The 21,701-nt window shown below is 43.4% G+C and overlaps 1 protein-coding gene across 2 annotated transcripts in view; it reads right to left on the reverse strand.

Annotated features, from left to right (window-relative positions):
• Nucleotides 1-16,152: 16,152 nt before the first annotated feature.
• The window catches only part of lrch4 (leucine-rich repeats and calponin homology (CH) domain containing 4), a 47,151-nt gene continuing 41,602 nt past the window's right edge, over nucleotides 16,153-21,701 (reverse strand). Inside the window, exon 17 of one of the 2 annotated variants that reach the window (XM_071334076.1) lies at nucleotides 16,153-16,517. In XM_071334076.1, coding sequence (XP_071190177.1) covers nucleotides 16,350-16,517 — 168 coding nt within the window. In that variant the 3' untranslated portion in view covers nucleotides 16,153-16,349. Of the gene's footprint in view, nucleotides 16,518-17,803; nucleotides 20,701-21,701 lie in introns of those variants that run through there. The other variant, XM_071334075.1, reaches the window with a different exon arrangement.

Genomic DNA, 21,701 nt, shown 5'->3' on the forward strand with positions numbered 1-21,701 from the left:
GTGTTATAAAGGAACTACTGTAACTTGGAAAGTATACCCACTACATGTACGAGGTCTCCATTCTTTACGTTGTGCATGAAATATGAACAATTATGAAAGTATTTTTGTTAAGATATGAATGTGATTTTAGGAGCCATGAGATCATTTGTCTCCTATAAACTTTGCACAGTAAGTAGCCACGCCCCGAGTGAGGTCAGAGATGTGTGTCAGCCTGAGGGAACTGTCCCTTTCGACCAGAATGCATAAAAGGATTGGTAAAGAAATTAACATTGACACCAGAACATCGCCAGGCTGCAGATGCGCCTGTAAAGTAATTTGAACCCTGAATACCAACACGAGGTGGAGAAGAAAACTCCCCTCAGATAATCACTGTTCTTAGTCAAATATCTAGAAAAGCACATTTTAAGTGGGACTACTCTACTACTCTTCTCAATTCACTGTATTTTACTCATCACCAATGGGAACCTTCGACACGGCTGGCTAGCCTATCTTCCGAAGGAGCATCTTCCAGAGTGAACAACAGTAGAAGACTGGGGAGGGGGGAACCCTTTAGGACAATCAGAGCCTTACAAGGGTGTAGCTGAAAGGCCCAACACCCTTCCTAACAAGGCCTCATTCCGACAGAGAAACGGCGAACGAAGGTATTCACACGTAAATACATTCATGATTTCTTACTCCAAACGGGAGAAGAGTTTCTAAAATGTATCAAAGATAATTGTCTTTTTCTCTCTCTCTCAACCTCCCTCTCCATATCCTTTTGTAAAAAGCAAACCATATTGTGTCAGTCCGCTAGGGACCTTTTCCTAATGTATTAAGTGTGTATGTTATTCTGTGTTATCATTTAGTTAGCTAGTAAATAAATAATTAAACCAATTTGTGTTGTAACTGAATCACAAGTATGGCTGGGGTTTTTGCAGATGCAAGGAGGTTAGGATCTGTTCAAAATGATTTTATGATACGAGGTTGTGATTAATACGTTGACTGTTTTATGGTTGTGATAGGTAAAGATCTTTTAGAGTTGAATTCGGGAGATGGTAACTCAACTGATCTCATGGTGCCCCAAATCCTAATGAGTTAATTGTTATATGATTAATTTCATCGGGTGACAAACATATCCAGATGATGCTGCGTAATATTTCACGCTATGATTCTATCGCTATCGGTGTGATCCAGGCGTTAGGCTTTACACCCTGTTGTAAAGAGGATTCATGTGCTTAATTTTAAGAAGTTATCTGTCCACTTAAGTTGTGATACAAACCTTATTTAAACATTTAGGATACATGAGGTGTGCGACTCTGATTTGAAAAAGTTGCACCAAAAAAAAAATGTTGTTTCTTGCCTTAAGCTGGGCATCCTTCACAAGTGATCGGCTAATATTGTCACCCATCAAACTATTCTTGATTTAATCTTGTCTTTACATATACAGTGGGGAGAACAAGTATTTGATACACTGCCGATTTTGCAGGTTTTCCTACTTACAACGCATGTAGAGGTCTGTAATTTTTATCATAGGTACACTTCAACTGTGAGAGACGGAATCTAAAACAAAAATCCAGAAAATCACATTGTATAATTTTTAAGTAATTAATTTGCATTTTATTGCATGACATAAGTATTTGATACATCAGAAAAGCAGATCTTAATATTTGGTACAGAAACCTCTGTTTGCAAATACACAGAGCAAACGTTTCCTGTAGTTCTTGACCAGGTTTGCACACACTGCAGCAGGGATTTTGGCCCACTCCTCCATACAGACCTTCTCCAGATCCTTCAGGTTTCGGGGCTGTCGCTGGGCAATACGGACTTTCAGCTCCCTCCAAAGATTTTCTATTGGGTTCAGGTCTGGAGACTGGCTAGGCCACTCCAGGACCTTGAGATGTTTCTTACGGAGCCACTCCTTAGTTGCCCTGGCTGTGTGTTTCGGGTCGTTGTCATGCTGGAAGACCCAGCCACGACCCATCTTCAATGCTCTTACTGAGGGAAGGAGGTTGTTGGCCAAGATCTCGCGATACATGGCCCAATCCATCCTCCCCTCAATACGGTGCAGTCGTCCTGTCCCCTTTGCAGAAAAGCATCCCCAAAGAATGATGTTTCCACCTCCATGCTTCACGGTTGGGATGGTGTTCTTGGGGTTGTACTCATCCTTCTTCTTCCTCCAAACACGGCGAGTAGAGTTTAGACCAAAAAGCTCTATTTTTGTCTCATCAGACCACATGACCTTCTCCCATTCCTCCTCTGGATCATCCAGATGGTCATTGGCAAACTTCAGACGGGCCTGGACATGCGCTGGCTTGAGCAGGGGGTCCTTGCGTGCACTGCAGGATTTTAATCCATGACGGCGTAGTGTGTTACTAATGGTTTTCTTTGAGACTGTGGTCCCAGCTCTCTTCAGGTCATTGGGCAGGTCCTGCCATGTAGTTCTGGGCTGATCCCTCACCTTCCTCATGATCATTGATGCCCCACGAGGTGAGATCTTGCATGGAGCCCCAGACCGAGGGTGATTGACCGTCATCTTGAACTTCTTCCATTTTCTAATAATTGCGCCAACAGTTGTTGCCTTCTCACCAAGCTGCTTGCCTATTGTCCTGTAGCCCATCCCAGCCTTGTGCAGGTCTACAATTTTATCCCTGATGTCCTTACACAGCTCTCTGGTCTTGGCCATTGTGGAGAGGTTGGCGTCTGTTTGATTGAGGTTGTGGACAGGTGTCTTTTATACAGGTAACGAGTTCAAACAGGTGCAGTTAATACAGGTAATGAGTGGAGAACAGGAGGGCTTCTTAAAGAAAAACTAACAGGTCTGTGAGAGCCGGAATTCTTACTGGTTGGTAGGTGATCAAATACTTATGTCATGCAATAAAATGCAAATTAATTACTTAAAAATTATACAATGTGATTTTCTGGATTTTTGTTTTAGATTCCGTCTCTCACAGTTGAAGTGTACCTATGATAAAAATTACAGACCTCTACATGCTTTGTAAGTAGGAAAACTTGCAAAATCGGCAGTGTATCAAATACTTGTTCTCCCCACTGTACATGTGAAATTAGTTTTGATTTTGAATGGACCATTATCACGCACCTGTCTGGAAACAGGGCCATGGAGGAAAATACATGTCATCTATGCACTGAAATAGCTCATGGAGGACGCTTTTCCTGTGGTTCATTTTCATGCCAGCCAGGTAGGCAATATTCCTGTTGTAAAGATAAGCAATGTGCTTAATATTACATAGGTCGTAATCATTAATCACTAGTCTTCATTTCTCATGAATATAATAAAGAAATGCCTATCTAATTATATTGTCCTTTACTTAGACATTTATTTCTAATCATATATGTTTATCCTTTCACCTTACTTGTTCCACAAAATGCAAGTAGTTCCTCTCTGCTTCCCCTTGTTCACAGCCCTACCCATAGAGTTGTATAGAAGACTACCCATAGAGTTGTATAGAAGACTACCCATAGAGTTATATAGAATACGTTTGTGTTCTAGTCGTCTTCTGTGTGTTCTGTTAAATCCTGTGGTGCTACCGTTATACAGCACTGCCGGGATTCAGGATTCATCTACTGCTCTCTTTCTCTCGCTCTGTAGTTCACGGCAGGAACATGAGGCCGCCTCAGGACGATGTCATGTTACATCACAACCAATGGAATTTTCCTCAATTTACAGGTACAACAGTTTGAAATGGTGTCCTCTCATCTTCTCTCTGCACTGATCTCAATAGGCAGTGTAGTGGATTCCTGTCAGGATTCTGCTTTCACCTGTCCAATTCTATCACGTCAGTTCAGACAGAGGACAGGAGAAGAGGAAGCCACTAAACTTTTGGGAAGCACCTGTAGTGATATAGCTATTAGGTTTACTCAGTACTGCTTTCTTACGATGACCCACTGTCACTCCTGAGGTGGCCTGATGTGGAGGTAGAACAGACCAGACCAAATGATGCCAGAACCACCCCAGCATACCCCTGCAGCCAAATGGCACCTGGTCAGTAACAAAAGAGTATTGTCCCAAGCATGAAAAGGAAATGTAAGCATAGAGGATCTTGTGTATTCAGCAGGGGTTAACAAACAGAGCTAACCTGCTTCGTGTAATTTCTGCCCTCTTAAAGAGACCGTATGCTCAGAACCCACCAACACAGAAATAATTCTACCTACAACTCCACAAAAAAATTTAATTATCAGATGTAAATTAGCTTAATTAGTTTAAACATTTACATTGATGTGTAAACTGAAATGTTGATTAATATGCATTGTCCCTGTGTCAACTAAATTACTAAAACCAAATCATATCCCTACTGAAGCAGTTGATTCATCTTTTCTTCATGGTGACGTGCATTTTAATCAGCTGAGAATCTCCAGGGCCGCGTTTACACAGGCAGACCAATTATTATCATATTTTTCAGTAATTGGTCGTTTGACCAATCATATGAAAGAGATCTGATGTGATTGGTCAAAAGACCAATTAGTGGAAATAAGATCAGAAATTGGCTGCCTGTGTAAACACAGACTTAAATTGTGTTCGAATACTCATACTACCCACACTAACCGTACTATTTGTGACGTGAATTAAGTATATAGTATGCTTATAGGTCATTGTATGGATATAGTTAGTATGCCAAAGGTTCCAGGATGTCGTACTAAATTCGCCAAAAAAATACAAAGCTTACAAGCAGTGGACACTATTTCTGTGCTTTTATGGCCCATGATGCAATTCTTCAGAAAATGGGAGTAGCTTCATAACGTTTTCAGATTTGAAGAAAATGGGGGTATTTGTGATGTTCCTCTGGGTACCAGCTCATGTGGGAGTAGAGGGGGATGAGGAAGTGGATATTATTGCCAAGCAGGCTGTTATTAAACATCCTAATGTTGAGATGGAATTGTCAAATCAGTAAAGCAGAAGCCAAGGGGTTAATAAGAACAGGGGTTAAAAATAAGTGGCAAGAGTTGTGGAACAGGGAGAGAAAGGGAAGACACCTGTATAAGATCCAGGACAACGTTGGGGAAGGGAGGTCCTCAGGCCGAGAGAGAAGGGAGGAAAGTGTAGTCGGAAGGCTGAGACTGGGACACACAAGGCTCAATAGTACATTGAAAGTGGTGGGGAAAAAGACTGGGAGGTGTGATCATTGTCAGGAGGCGATGGAGACAGTGGAACATGTTCTATTTCAGTGCCAGAAATATGTGAGAGAAGGGGAGCAATTGTTATTAGATTTAAAGGAGTAATGGGGTTGAAGAGACAGGATTAAGTGAACTGCTGGAGAAATATTCAGGGGATGTAGTATTTAATTATGTGTTTAGTTTCCTCGGGGAGTATTCAGACCTTCACTGTCTCTGGTCCACATTCCAGTCCAGTTGGTGTCGGTAATGCACCTTAAAGTCGGTTGCCAACCACCATATAAAATCCACAGAAGAAGAAGAAGAAGAAAATGGCGGAAAATACGCAGCTGAAGTCCAACAAGAGCGGATACAAATTATGACAAATGTTAAGAAAATGTTGAGCGATGTAATAAAGTCATGACTTTCCAAATAAGTTCCATTGGCTGACAATTTGTTAGCTACGATATCCTTACAAAACGCATAGCATTACATTATAGTATGTACCGGCGGTATGTTAGCTATGTCATGACGTGGCCCTTCCTGGGTATAGATTTTGGCGTCCCCCTCTCTCTCTCTCTCTCCTACACCCAGGTTCTGTTATCTCAGGTCGTACATTCCTGGTGGAGACTCTCTCCCCCTGGCTATGCAGTATGGAGAGAGTTTCACAGTAGAACAAAAGAACTCCCGCCAAATTCTACTACATTCCAGGATTTGAGAACTGAACAATGTCCATGTTTTGGAGAATGTGTAAACGGTCGGTGGAGAAGCCAGCTATGACCCAGTCCCTTTTGTTTCATGTTTGTGACCTCATGAAAGACAATACAGCCACATTACCATAACTCTGTTTATACAGGTGCCTCAGTTATGAGGTTTGCATCTAATTCTTGTATAAAATGAATGAGTAAAGATGAAACTATTTGTGAAATGATGTAATGTGATGTTAAACCTTTAATGTGAGAGAATTGTATTCCCTTTCAAGTTTAACTAAGTCATTGGCCCGCCCCTGTGAGCACAGACATGATCAGGCGTCATGCAACCGCCACTTCTACTGTTACGAATAAAAGCCCCTCCTAAGAAAATCCTCTACAGACTGAGCAAACCCACAGCGTGAGCTGTGATTGCGAATAGTTTAGACCACAAAAACCTCAGTGTAAGCTAAGGTTGCAATGGTTGTTGAATTCCTAACCATACCACGTGGAGCACTGGCTACACGGCTGGAAATGGTTCAACTCTGAGACTATCGATCCCGACAGAATAAGATCAAATCTTAGATACTAATTCCTAGTCTGCAGCTAGAAATTATGTAAACCTCGGACAAGAATACCGACAACCACTGAAACATCTATTCTATGAGGACATTTCTGAATGGTACTCTGAAGTATTCATTCTAACCACGAAAGGCTTTGATCTTCAGGGAAACAGAAAGAGAGAGAGACTCGGAGAGTTGGCAGACGGACCGGATTCCAACAGTAAAGATCACAACGACACATGGGCGTAAATATATATTGATTGCAATTATTCCCGAATGAGTGAGCATTCATGTGCAAAGGATTAGCATTTAAATTAATATAATTATCAACTGTGTGTAGTGATCCCTTTTGTCTTTCCCGCTTCTTTCTCTGTCCACACCCACTTTCCTTTGTCCACCAAGCTGTCATATCGGTTTAGCCCACTAGGGAATCTTCCCTATCCTTGTTAGTAACCAATATCTACTGTTTGTTTGTTTATGCATTTCTGTGATTATTTAGTTAGTTAGTAAATAAATGATTAAGCCATTTGGTGTATGGATGAGTCATAGTTTAGGCTGGGTTTGTGCAGATAACCAACAGTTTATGACGTTTGGAATGAGACTGACGTGATGTAAAGAATAATTCATTAATAGAAGACTAATTGATCAGATACTAAAATATCTGAAGAGTTATATTCGGAAAATTATAACTTTGTAATCTGAAGATTTTCCGTGGTGCCCCGACTTCCTAGTTAATTACATTTGCATGATTAGTTTAATCACGTAATAGTAATTACAGAGAATCGATTTGATAAAATAACAGTCTTCACTTTTAATGATGCCAAAGACACGACAGCTAGTTACCTAATGTTAGTTGGCTACTAGTACATCAAACTTACCAGTATATTAACTATCTGCTATCTAACTAACTACCCAACGTTTATTGACTTGATTATTCACATCATTCTTAGCTAAGTGGTATAGTCGTTGTGCGTTTTAATGGACATTGTTAATTCTGGCTATCTACTCCGATTTCAGAGCACTCTCGTGTGAGTGTGCCAGAGCGCAGAATATCTGATGAATTTACGAATGCTCAACACCCGTTGAATATGGCCGGTGTCAGTAAACACCTGCAAAAAAAAGTGTAATTAAATTGTTGCCAGCAGTACAGTCACCAACACTCTGGATAACATAAACAGCCTAACCAGCTCTGATAAGAGTGAGTAAAATGGTCAGAGTGAGCTGTTCTCTCATTTGTGTCTAGAAGTAGCTAGCCAACATTAGCCAGTGAGGTTGGGTGCTTGACTGCCGTTGAATGCTCAGATCAACCCCCATCAGCTAGAGTGTCCAGTGTGCACTCTGAACGCTCCGATAGCGAAACACTCTTAATTTACGAACGGACAATCTGACGTTCTGGATTTACAAACGCCCAGAGCGCACTCTGGCACTCCAGATTGAATTTACGAACACACCCAAAATCATAAAATGTCTAGCTTGTAATTTGTTATGCTAACAAGCTAGCAAGGGGTTGCATAGCAACAGCATCAACTTCCAGTAGACAGGCGAAGCGCTAGACAGATACCGTAAGTTTACAGTATACAAAAAAATGAACTAATAGTATATGGTATATACTCACTAAGTATGTAGTATACAGTATGTTAGTATGGTATTGGAACACAGATTTAGTCTTATTCAGTGAGATACTTCTATTGCTCCTTTTGTAACTCAGTGGGAGGTGGGAATGTACCAGTTGTGAAGTCGTAAATACTACTTGAATGCATTCACGTGCTTTGAACTCATTGAGACACGCTGATTGGCTAATGGCCAACAAGTTGCATAAACCATAAACTAAAAGTACAACCATCGTGGTTGTAATTTCCTTAGTAGGTGAGGTCAGAGGTCAGAATATGGTAGAAGTGGGAGCTCAGGATGACAGTAACTACCAGTTGTAGCAGCATTAAGTGGATTTGTCCCAGTCGTACTTGGTAAATTCCCACTTTCTACTTGGCTACGAAAGCAGCGTTATTCAAACATGTCTACCATCTTGTAGGGCGCTTTTTGGGCTATAACTTGTGTTGTGAACTTGATTGATTGACATCTTAAACAGACAAAGAGGTTTGTTTTTATGAACCCTTTGTTGTCTGTGTGGTCAGGCCCCTGTCGGAACCCTGGCTACAGACAGCCTTACAAGGAGGTAGAACAGGCCAGTCCAAACGATGACAGAACCACCCCAGCATAGCACTGCAGCCAACCCATCTACAGTCCAAATTGCACCTGGTCAGTAACAAAAGAGAATTGTCCCAAGCATGAAAAGGAAATGTAAGCTTGGAGGATGTAGTGTAGAGGAGTTGTCAAACTACCAGGACCGGGGAGACCCTTTTAGTTATAGGAAATTCTTTTTCTCTTTTGCCTGACCCTCGGCTAGCAAGGTGCCGGAGAGCTGTGACTGCACCAAGGGTAACGTGTGTGTTGTCTCTTCGTGTGCAGGGCAAATAAAAAGATTTCAACGAGCAGACCATCAGTTGTGGCAGCGTCCTAATTAAAAAAATACACAACGCAGAATGAACCACGCTACAAACTGGTTATTATACAGGGACCCCCCTCATAATCAAAACACAACTCGAGTAAGATTTAAAAAAAAATAGCATACGAGTTTTACTATGACTTCAGCAGTGCATGGCTGGACGAACCAAGTCTCAGGCCCTAGGAAGGAACATTTTAAAATTACGTTTTCAAGCTCATTTCATGCAATTTTACACATTTTTGTCATGGGGCATAGATGTTTTTATTTTTTTATTTAACTAGTCAAGTCAGTTAAGAACTAATTCTTATTTACAACGACGGCCTACCAGGGAACAGTGGGTTAAAACAGTTCTTCGGGATCGGTGTCCCTTCCACGGGACGGTTGAGATAACGTAGGCTAATGGGATTAGCATGAGGTTGTAAGTAACAAGAACATTTCCCAGGACATAGACATCTCTGATATTGGCAGAAAGCTTAAATTCTTGTTAATCTAACTGCACTGTGCAATGTACAGTAGCTATTACAGTGAAAGAATACCATGCTATTGTTTGAGGAGAGTGCACAATTTTGAACATGAAGTTATTAACAAATTAGGCACATTTGGGCAGTCTTAATATAAAATTTTGAACATAAATGCAATGGTTCATTGGATCAGTCTAAAACGTTGCGCATACACTGCTGCCATCTAGTGGCCAAAATCTAAATTGCACCTGGGCTGGAATAATACATTATGGCCTTTCTCTTGCATTTCAAAGAAGATGGTACCAAAAAAAAATAGGAAAAAAACGGTTGGTTTTTTCTTTGTATTATCTTTTACCAGATCTATTGTGTTATATTCTCCTACATTCCTTTTACATTTCCACAAACTTCAAAGTGTTTCCTTTAAAATTGTACCAATAATATGCATATCCTTGCTTCAGAGCCTGAGCTATAGGCAGCTTGATTTGGGTTTGTCACTTTAGGCGAAAATTGAAAAAAAAGGGGGCAGATCCTTAACTGTCTTGTTCAGGGGCAGAACGACACATTTTTACTTTGTCAGCTCGGGGATTCGATCCAGCAACCTTTCGGTTACTGGCCCAACGCTCTAACTAGGCTATCCGCTATCCCAATATTCTGCTTTTCTACAAATTTCATCATGAAACAAAGAGAACTTTGCAGATTTAAAGCTTAAATTACATTGCATTTATGTTTTAAAAATTATCTTGGGGAATAAAATAATTATTGAGCTGAACATTTTTACTGTGGATAGCAATATTTCTTTGAGCCTCCCAGGCCCATGTTGCCCAGGTTGAAGAAGATACATTGTAGATGAATAATACTACACTGTATTGTATTCCACACTCTAAATTTCTTCCACAGATCCCTTGGCCAAAATCCATTTAATCTGTTGTTGTTAGTAATATTTTTTGATATATATATATTGAGATCTAGGGAAAGGGGGATACCTAGTCAGTTGTCCAACTGAATGCATTCAACTGAAATGTGTCTTCCACATTTAAACAACCCCTCTGAATCAGAGAGGTGCGGGGAGCTGCCTTAATCACCATCCACGTCTTCGGCGCCCGGGGAACAGTGGGTTAACTGCCTTGCTCAGGGGCAGAACGACAGATTTTTACCTTGTCAGCTCAGGGACTTTTCAGTTACTGGCCCAATGCTCTAACCATTAGGCTACCTGCCACCCTTAGCCGCAGACTCCCTGCAGTAACTCAGTTTGAGAAACCCTGGTTTATCTCATACTTTTCCTATTAACTCTCCTCAGGTCCTGCAGCAGACGCCTCAGTTCTACAGGCCGCAGGAGATGCCTCACCCTGATGGTTTTGTTTCCACGGTGACGTCCCTCTCCCTCGACACCCCACCCTCTGTCAAGTGGTCCTCTACCGTCACCCAATCCCAGGCTTCCTCAGCTTCGATGACCTCACTGAAAAAAAGACCCCCCCCCCAGAACAATGCAGACAATCCATACCAGAGTTTGACAACCCTCGTCCGAAGAGTCAGCGAGTGTTACATCAAGGTTTGTGTGTGCGAGAGAGAAAACGTGAGAGACACAGTGTGAGAGACATGTATCTGCCTTGTTATACAGGTATTCAGTGTTCTTTCACCTTTCTCTCCTAGAAACAGAGATTCATGAGGCAGCAGGTGGATATCAGAGCAATCGTGCCCCATCTGACCTCACTGCTACACACAGGTAGGCTACTTCCCCGTTTCCCCACAGTATAATGAGGTAGGCTACTTCCCCGTTTCCCCTCAATATAATGAGGTAGGCTACTTCCCCGTTTCCCCTCAATATAATGAGGTAGGCTACTTCTCCGTTTCCCCTCAGTATAATGAGGTAGGCTACTTCCCCGTTTCCCCTCAGTATAATGAGGTAGGCTACTTCCCCGTTTCCCCTCAATATAATGAGGTAGGCTGTTGGTCCCTGTTGTTTTAGTCCACAGAGAGACCCCAGTACAGCATTATCAGGATGATGCCAGAGGAAAACTGGCACCATGTGAATACACCACAAAATAGAGGTTCAGTCCTCTTTTATATACGTCTATCGTACAAACATCAGTATATCTGAGTCATACAAATAAGTGTCTGTCTGTCCTTTCTTTGTCCAGGTGTGGGATTGGGGGTGGGTCCCTCTGCCCCCCCTAGGCCCTACACCCCTTCAGATTCTCCCTGCCCCCCTAGGCCCTACACCCCTCCAGATTCTCCATGACCCATAGGCCCTACGTCTCTCCAGATTCTCCCTGCCCCCCTAGGCCCTACATCCCTTCAGATTCTCCCTGCCCCCCCCGAGGCCCTACGTCTCTCCAGATTCTCCCTGCCCCCCCGAGGCCCTACGCCCCTTCAGATTCTCCCTGCCCCCCCCCTAGGCCCTACACCCCTTCAGATTCTCCCTGCCCCCCCGAGGCCCTACGTCTCTCCAGATTCTTCCTGCCCCCCCCCCCCCCCCGAGGCCCTACATCCCTTCAGATTCTCCCTGCCCCCCCTAGGCCCTACACCCCTTCAGATTCTCCATGACCCCTAGGCCCTACGCCCCTCCAGATTCTCCATGACCCCTAGGCCCTACACCCCTTCAGATTCTTCATGACCCCTAGGCCCTACACCCCTTCAGATTCTCCATGACCCCTAGGCCCTACACCCCTTCAGATTCTCCATGACCCCTAGGCCCTACACCCCTTCAGATTCTCCATGACCCCTAGGCCCTACACCCCTTCAGATTCTCCATGACCCCTAGGCCCTACACCCCTTCAGATTCTCCATGACCCCTAGGCCCTACAACCCTCCAGATTCTCCATGACCCCTAGGTCCTACGCCCCTTCAGATTCTCCATGACCCCTAGGTCCTACGCCCCTTCAGATTCTCCCTGCCCCCCCTAGGCCCTACACCCCTCCAGATTCTCCCTGCCCCCCTAGGTCCTACGCCCCTTCAGATTCTCCCTGCCCCCCTAGGTCCTACGCCCCTTCAGATTCCCCCTGCCCCCCTAGGTCCTACGCCCCTTCAGATTCTGGACCAGAGGCTGTGAGGCTTCACCCCTAACATACACAACCCAACCAAGTTAGAGCTAGCTAGCCTGTCTATGGAAGGTGAATAACACACACTAAGCCTACACAACATACACAACCCAACCAAGTTAGAGCCAGCTAGCCTGTCTATGGAAGGTGAATAACACACACTAAGCCTACACAACATACACAACCCAACCAAGTTAGAGCCAGCTAGCCTGTCTATGGAAGGTGAACAACACACACTAAGCCTACACAACATACACAACCCAACCAAGTCAGAACCAGCTAGCCTGTCTATGGAAGGTGAACAACACACACTAAGCCTACACAACATACACAACCCAACCAAGTTAGAGCTAGCTAGCCTGTCTATGGAAGGTGAACAACACACACTAAGCCTACACAACATACACAACCCAACCAAGTCAGAACCAGCTAGCCTGTCTATGGAAGGTGAACAACACACACTAAGCCTCCACAACATACACAACCCAACCAAGTTAGAGCCAGCTAGCCTGTCTATGGAAGGTGAATAACACACACTAAGCCTACACAACATACACAACCCAACCAAGTTAGAGCCAGCTAGCCTGTCTATGGAAGGTGAATAACACACACTAAGCCTACACAACATACACAACCCAACCAAGTCAGAACCAGCTAGCCTGTCTATGGAAGGTGAACAACACACACTAAGCCTACACAACATACACAACCCAACCAAGTTAGAGCTAGCTAGCCTGTCTATGGAAGGTGAACAACACACACTAAGCCTACACAACATACACAACCCAACCAAGTTAGAGCCAGCTAGCCTGTCTATGGAAGGTGAACAACACACACTAAGCCTACACAACCCAACCAAGTTAGAGCCAGCTAGCCTGTCTATGGAAGGTGAACAACACACACTATGCCTCCACAACATACACAACCCAACCAAGTCAGAACCAGCTAGCCTGTCTATGGAAGGTGAACAACACACACTAAGCCTACACAACATACACAACCCAACCAAGTTAGAGCCAGCTAGCCTGTCTATGGAAGGTGAACAACACACACTAAGCCTCCACAACATACACAACCCAACCAAGTCAGAACCAGCTAGCCTCTCTATGGAAGGTGAACAACACACACTAAGCCTCCACAACATACACAACCCAACCAAGTTAGAGCCAGCTAGCCTGTCTATGGAAGGTGAACAACACACACTAAGCCTCCACAACATACACAACCCAACCAAGTCAGAACCAGCTAGCCTGTCTATGGAAGGTGAACAACACACACTAAGCCTCCACAACATACACAACCCAACCAAGTCAGAACCAGCTAGCCTGTCTATGGAAGGTGAACAACACACACTAAGCCTACACAACCCAACCAAGTCAGAACCAGCTAGCCTGTCTATGGAAGGTGAACAACACACACTAAGCCTACACAACCCAACCAAGTCAGAACCAGCTAGCCTGTCTATGGAAGGTGAACAACACACACTAAGCCTCCACAACAGACCTGTATGAGATCTGGCTTGAATGGACCATATACAGGTAACTGCCAAAGTAAAGGAAACGGCAAGGTGTCTTAATAGGGCGTTGGGCAACTACGAGCCAGAACTGCTTCAGATCACCTTGGCATAGATCATACATGACCCTAAGCATGATGGGATGTTAATTCCTTACCTCAGGAACCACACCTGTGTGGAAGCACCTGATTTTAATATACTTTGTATCCCTCAGTTACTCAAGTGTTTCCTTTATTTTGGCAGTTACCTGTATATCAAGCATACGACTTTGGTGGATTTTAGAGCAAAGGAACCAATCGAATATTGCCTCTCAAACCTAGAATAGGGTGTATGGTGCTGTCTTTCGGGTGGGACGTTAAACGGGTGTCCTGACTCTGAGGTCCTTAAAGATCCCATGGCACTTATCGTATGAGTAGGGGTGTTAACCCCGGTGTCCTGGCTAAATTACCAATCTGGCCCTCAAACCATCACGGTCATCCTAATAATCCCCAGTTTACAATTGGCTCATTCATCCCCCTCCTCTCCCCTGTAACTATTCCCCAAGTTGTTGCTGTAAATGAGAACGTGTTTTCAGTCAACTTACCTGGTAAAATAACGGAGAAATAAAAATAAAGTATACAAGTGAAGGTAAAAGATAAAGAGCAATTTGAAGTTGATCTTGAGGTTGATTCCAGGACGGTATGGACTTACCCAGTGCTGCCCAAAGAGTTTGTTTGACACTGTTCAAGAGTGTTGTGGAGATTCACAGGAGATTTATGTAAACTACAGCCATGGAACGTTTGTTTGCAATTTTACACACAGCATCGTACAATTTAATTGTGAATGTTTTGAAGTTCATGTTTTGAAAAGCTAATAATCCACTTTGCCAAATGTACACGAGTAAAATTAGTTTGTTATTGAACAATACAGCTGTTTAAATATCTTCCCATGCTGATAGGATTTCTGTCCATGTATTCAGTAAAGATTCAGCCGAATGAAACTGAAGAAGCACTAATGATATCTTGTGCGACCTCGTATTTGACCCCTATCTGAACCATATCACCTTGTTCCATCTTTAATAACCTTTTTCAAAAGGATAATAGCACCAGACAAGATACTGCAAGTTAAACCCATCACAAGTCTTGGTGCTCCAAAAACCGGCAATAAATCTAATGATATCCCTATCCTAAATCTAAAGATATCCCTGTCCTAAATCTAACGATATCCCTATCCTAAATGTTGATATCCCTATCCTAAATCTAACGATATCCCTATCCTAAATCTAACGATATCCCTGTCCTAAATCTAACGATATCCCTATCCTAAATCTAACGATATCCCTATCCTAAATCTAAAGATATCCCTGTCCTAAATCTAACGATATCCCTGTCTTAAATCTAACGATATCCCTGTCTTAAATCTAACGATAACCCTATCCTAAATCTAAAGATATCCCTGTCCTAAATCTAACGATATCCCTATCCTAAATCTAACGATATCCCTATCCTAAATCTAACGATATCCCTATCCTAAATCTAACGATATCCCTAATCCTAAATCTAACGATATCCCTAATCCTAAATCTAACGATATCCCTGTCTTAAATCTAACGATATCCCTATCCTAAATCTAATGATATCCCTGTCCTAAATCTAATGATATCCCTATCCTAAATCTGTATTAATATCAGTATGACGTAGTTTCCTAACACAAATGAGGTTGGACCGCAGTACCCCGGTTTCCATGACGCTTGAGTGCGTGTACGGGTGGGGGTTCATTCACGGCTTCAATTACAGCCGATAAATGTCAGAGAGACACTCCACTCTCCGACACGGCGCTTACGAGCAACACGCCGGGCTCTCGTGGGGGCTTCCGGCCGGGACGTGAGAGGAATAGACAGGCTCTTATCTCTGTCTCTCAACACAGAGTGGGGACTGAGAGACACACACACAGAGACATAGAGAGAGACAGAGAATGTGTGCGCGGTGTGTGTCTTATACAAGGGATGTGATAAGCCTGCAGACCAGTTCTGCCATCGGGAGTGCGACGGAGCAATTACTACTGATTGATAATTAGTCTTCACTGGTAATTGGTTCATGATTCAAGCGACAGATGATTAATTAAAGGGGAACATTATTCCGTCCCCCCTCCTCTCTCTGACGTTTTCTGAGAACAGCAGGTTTATCCCCCCCCCCCCCCCGACATTTTCTGAGAACAGCAGGTTTGATTGTGATGTGGCTACAACTTCTAGCACCTGAGGAGGTCTGTGTTGAAATGGGGCCCTCCGTAGACAAATACAGTAACACATATACAAAACCATGGACAGTTTCCTGAGATTTTATTCTACAATGAGACAGTGTAGTTGAGTCTTATGGGGAAGTTGTCATTCTCTGTAGGCTACGTCTTAAAATGCAGATGTTTAGACCGCAAAACAGACATGGGCAAAGAATGAAAGAAAACACACACACACTACAGACTCCCATACAGCAGACTATTATATTTTGTTCTGTAATGATATCTACTGGGTGCTGGTAAGCTTCTGAGCAGGCAGTTGTTGGGGCAGCCCGGTTGGGGCAGCGGCGCGGCGGGGTCCTGACACAGGGAGGTCCAGCAGGGCTTGGGCGGTCTGGGCGACCCGCGACAGACCCTCACCGTCCAGGATCAGCTGGCAGGGACACAGGGTGTCCTAGGGTGGGAAGAGGGACAGAAGTCACATACTGTACATTTATTTTGCCTTTATTTAACTAGGCAAGTCAGTTAAGAACAAATTCTTATTTTCAATGACGGCCTACCGGGGAACAGTGGGTTAACTGCCTTGTTCAGGGGCAGAACGACAGATTTGTACCTTGTCAGCTCGGGGATTCGAACTTGCAACCTTTCGGTTACTAGCCCAACGCTCTAACCACTAGGCTACCCTGCCACCCCATGAGCGTGCACATCTGATACAACCGAGCTAATCACTTGTTAACCTGTAGTCAAAACAACCATTACGGGAACACAATCACAGTTACTTAAGGAGCAAAAACCACACAGACGTCCACTATACAAACTTCAATACTTGTACACTCATGCACCACATCCTCTGCATGCTCAAAGAAGGACCACACTACATTAAGTACCCATTCCTTTATCCACCATGGAGCGGAAGATGGAGTGGAGACCATAGGGGGAGAAAAAAAAGGTACAAATTGGGCTTTTAAAAAGTATTTTCTTGAATTCTCCCGTCCTCTCCTCCCAACTTTCTCAAATCATCAGTGGAAAAACCTAGAGGACATACACTTCCCGCTCCTGCTCAACTTTCAAAAGAGGCGAGGGCTCTTTCTCAATCCATCTTGCCTTCCTGATTCCTCTCTCCTCGACTCTTCAAATCGTATTGGGAGGAAAAAGGTCCAAAGTCCAATGCATTTTGAGAAAGAGCGGAATCGAGGAGAGATTAATTGAAAGAGCCCCGAGAGCTCAGTGGAGTTTGAGGGCAAATGGGATTCATTGGATAAAATCTCTGTCAGTGGGTGGAGCTTGTGACCAGTGACACTTGAGCATCAAATAAAAAGACAATTATTGTAGGGAGGTTCGGTGGAGGGGACTAAACACAGGTTGCAATGCAAAGTACCTGGTTCGATCTAATAAAAGGAAAACCAAAAAAATTTGTGGAAGGCTCGAGAGGAAAGGACAAGGAATCGAGGAAAGACTTGAGAGCCCTGTAATTTATCCACCTCTAACCCCAGTTCAAACATGCAGCGATGGTGCAATCTTTACCTCTGTCCTGTGAGCTGCTGCACAAACGTACCTTCTTCACTTAGAGGGCAGCACACAAATGACAGTAGTACACCTGGTATCCACAAGGCAGAGCAGAGTTTGAAGCGCAGGGCAGAATGCAACAAAAGCTTGACGGTAGGAATACACGTTACAAAACAAAAAACATTTTAGCAGCAAAAAAGCCGACAACTTCAAAAGCAGACGATGACACACGAAAATGGTTAAATTCCTTATTTAATAATTTCATTACAGAGGAGAAAAACTATAGATTTTATATAAACTCATTTAAATACATAGGTATGATATAAATATTACAAAATACAACAGTATTTCTGTTCAGTTAACATTTTAAAGAATATAATTAATTTCTAAACCAGTGAATATGGTGGTGGTTTCACCTTTTTTTAAGTTTCATTTTATAAAACTCATTTTGGTTGAAACATTAAATCGCAAATGCAATTCCAACAACGACTGACTGTGGGTATGCGCCAAAAATGATGTAACAGACAAAAGAGAGGAAATAGACATTTCTACATATCCCTTAGGGACACGGGAGTAGAAGGATGAGGAGTTGGAACCACCTAGCCCGGACTGCCAAAATGGCCGCTCTTCTTGCCTACTTCATGCAAGGTGACTAAGCTCTATCAATATGCATACATCACCGTCCTATGAAAAAGTCCTGATTACAGTATTAGGATGACACCTCGGAGTAAGAGACACACCTCAAATACAAGGTGAAATGTTGCCTTCTATTTACAGTGTGTGTGTGTGTGTGTGTGTGTGTGTGTGTATAAAATGTATTACACTTCCTCAGTATTTTTGACAATGGTCTCTTTTTGTAGGCACTAACTCAAAGCCTATGGGGGGAAAACAAAAATGGCGTTTTTGGTAGGGTTTTTGGATAACTGCCCGAAATAAGGTCTGCGGTAACACACAGGTCTCATTCTATGCGAGAACCTTCATCGGCTACCGTCGCTTTGGGAATTTTGATTTATGTCGTAAAAACGCAGATAAACGCTTCATAATGTCAGTTAGTTAACATGACTTTTCTCTCATAAACCTGTGTTAACCCCTATTTCCGTGCCCATTGAAAAGGCTAAAACGAACCAGACCACAAGCTGGCGAACTCTACTAGCTCGGACATCACACAGAGTTTCCACAGAGCACTCAGGTAGCTATGACATAGCCTTACGCTGGAGAAAGCAGAGGCCTCAACAATGCACACACAAAAAAAAACACAGCTTCCCAAGAGTACCCACAGCAACATTGTACACAATAGGGCTGATGGGAAATGTAGTGCCTAAACTGTAAGAGCAGATCACATGACAGTTAATTCAGAGTTAAGTTAATTATCTGACAGATACGAGCTAATAACCATTATCTTTATCTAAATGTTTATTTTGTGCGAGCTTTGGAGAAGTGGTCCCATTGAACGGCTAAAACCAGTAATCTGACTCAATCAGGAAGCGAATTAAACCAATTGATTTCAGTTAGCTTTTATCTATGAGGCCAAAGCTCTTTTCTCAAGCACTGCAACAGACAGAAAAAAAAAACACAAAACATAATCTTAAAAAATATATAAATAAGACAGAAAAAAATAATTTAATTAGTTGTTTACATTTTTACAAACATGAAGCATGTTAAGCCGGTGACCAAACAAACAGCAAAAAGAAGTTACCATAAATCATTACAAGCTTGGAAATGTTTCTGTACCATCAGTTTTTAGACATAAAAGCATTGGGGACAGCAGTCGGTGTAATGTAGTGTGTAGCAACACCGCCCTCTGGTGGTCACAGTCAGACACGGCAGGCAGAAACCAGTGGAAGGCGTTGGTCAGTGAGTACTCTTACTGGCACTCAGTTATAAACAGGCACGAATGATTGGTCTCATTTCCTCAAAATGGCTTCCATGAGAATATGTCTTAATCCTTTCAGAAAAATGTTGGAGTCTAGGTCACAAAATGTCCTCTTATTTGATAAACGTGGTCCTTTCCTGTTTTCTAAATCGCCTCAAGGGTTACAACGGGTGTCCCCAATTCTCTGAGTACAGGGGTTTTCCCTCACTGGAGACGGGACATCCATCGTCAGACAGAGACAGGACATCCATCGTCAGACAAGACATCGTCAGATACATCGGCAGACACAGAGACAGGACATCGTCAGACACAGAGACAGGACATCGTCAGATACAGAGACAGGACATCGTCAGATACAGAGACAGGACATCGCCAGGCAGGACATCGTCAGAACATCGTTAGACAGGACATCGTCAGACAGGACATCGTCAGACAGAGACAGGACATCGTCAGACAGAGACATGCTGTGCATTAGAGGGGTAAAAGCAGTCATGTAGGGAAGCCCTTTAAAAATATATATGTGAGTTTCTGTATTAGAACTGTAACGGATTAACTCAAATGTATTTCTCTGCTAATCATTCACATAGGTTGTCATGTTCGAAGGGCCCTTTTATCTAAAGGGTATTTCAGACAACATAAATATGCGTCAGAGCCAGTCTCTCAACTTTAAAAGGACATGAATTCAGTGGTTATTTTATGAATCACATGGTTCCATGTTGTGCTCAACCACACCAGCTGTTGTACGTACACACAGTGTGCTCTGCTGTGGCTGTGTGTGTATACTGTCACGTTGGGTAGCAGCTGTGAGGTTGGAGGGGGCAGCTGACAGTCCTTCCTGTGTTGTGAGGCTCGTCTCTCACCCTGCATACCTCATGCCAGGACAGCTGCGTGAGTGTGTGTGTTTTTATGGAATTTATGGTGGATTATTTAAGTCCGGGTTGTCTGAATGTTCAGGTGGTCAAATTCACATCAGTCCGAGTACTCACACACACACACACACACACACAGTATCTATGAGACCAGGTGGTAGTACAGTGTAGAGCAGGGTCCTCAGTATCTATGAGACCAGGTGGTAGTACAGTGTGTACAGCAGGATCATGACCAGGCTGTAGAAGATCAAGAAGCCCTCTGAGAGCAGTGAGGAGCAGGGGCTGTAGGGGGTGTCCCCCTCTACCTCACATTTCACCAGGGCCTCCACACAGCGCAGCACAGCAGGCAGCTTACAGAGATACACATCAGACAACACACACACCTCCGTCTGAGAGAGAGAGAGGAAGATCAGGTTGGAAAGGAGATGAAGGGAAGATGACAGATGACAGATAACCGAGAGAGATGACAGATGACAGATAACCGAGAGATGACAGATAACCGAGAGAGATGACAGATAACCGAGAGAGATGACAGATAACCGAGAGAGATGACAGATAACCGAGAGAGATGACAGATAACCGAGAGAGAGATGACAGATAACCGAGAGAGAGATGACAGATAACCGAGAGAGAGATGACAGATGACAGATAACCGAGAGAGAGATGACAGATGACCGAGAGAGAGATGACAGATGACCGAGAGAGAGATGACAGATGACCGAGAGAGAGATGACAGATGACCGAGAGAGAGATGACAGATGACATAACAGAGAGATGACAGATGACATAACAGAGAGATGACAGATGACAGATAACCGAGAGAGATGATGACAGATAACCGAGAGAGATGAAGATGACAGATAACCGAGAGAGATGACAGATGACAGATAACCGAGAGAGAGATGACAGATGACAGATAACCGAGAGAGATGACAGATGACAGATAACCGAGAGAGATGACAGATGACAGATAACCGAGAGAGATGACAGATGACAGATAACCGAGAGAGATGAAGATGACAGATAACCGAGAGAGATGAAGATGACAGATAACCGAGAGAGATGAAGATGACAGATAACCGAGAGAGATGACAGATAACCGAGAGAGATGACAGATAACCGAGAGAGATGACAGATAACCGAGAGAGATGACAGATGACCGAGAGAGATGACAGATGACAGATGACCGAGAGAGATGACAGATGACAGATAACCGAGAGAGATGACAGATGACAGATAACCGAGAGAGATGACAGATGACAGATAACCGAGAGAGATGAAGACAGATAACCGAGAGAGATGATGACAGATAACCGAGAGAGATGATGACAGATAACCGAGAGAGATGAAGATGACAGATAACCGAGAGAGATGAAGATGACAGATAACC

This window comes from Salvelinus alpinus, chromosome 11 (genome assembly GCF_045679555.1).
Source record: "Salvelinus alpinus chromosome 11, SLU_Salpinus.1, whole genome shotgun sequence".
Classification (NCBI taxonomy): Eukaryota; Metazoa; Chordata; class Actinopteri; order Salmoniformes; family Salmonidae; genus Salvelinus; species Salvelinus alpinus.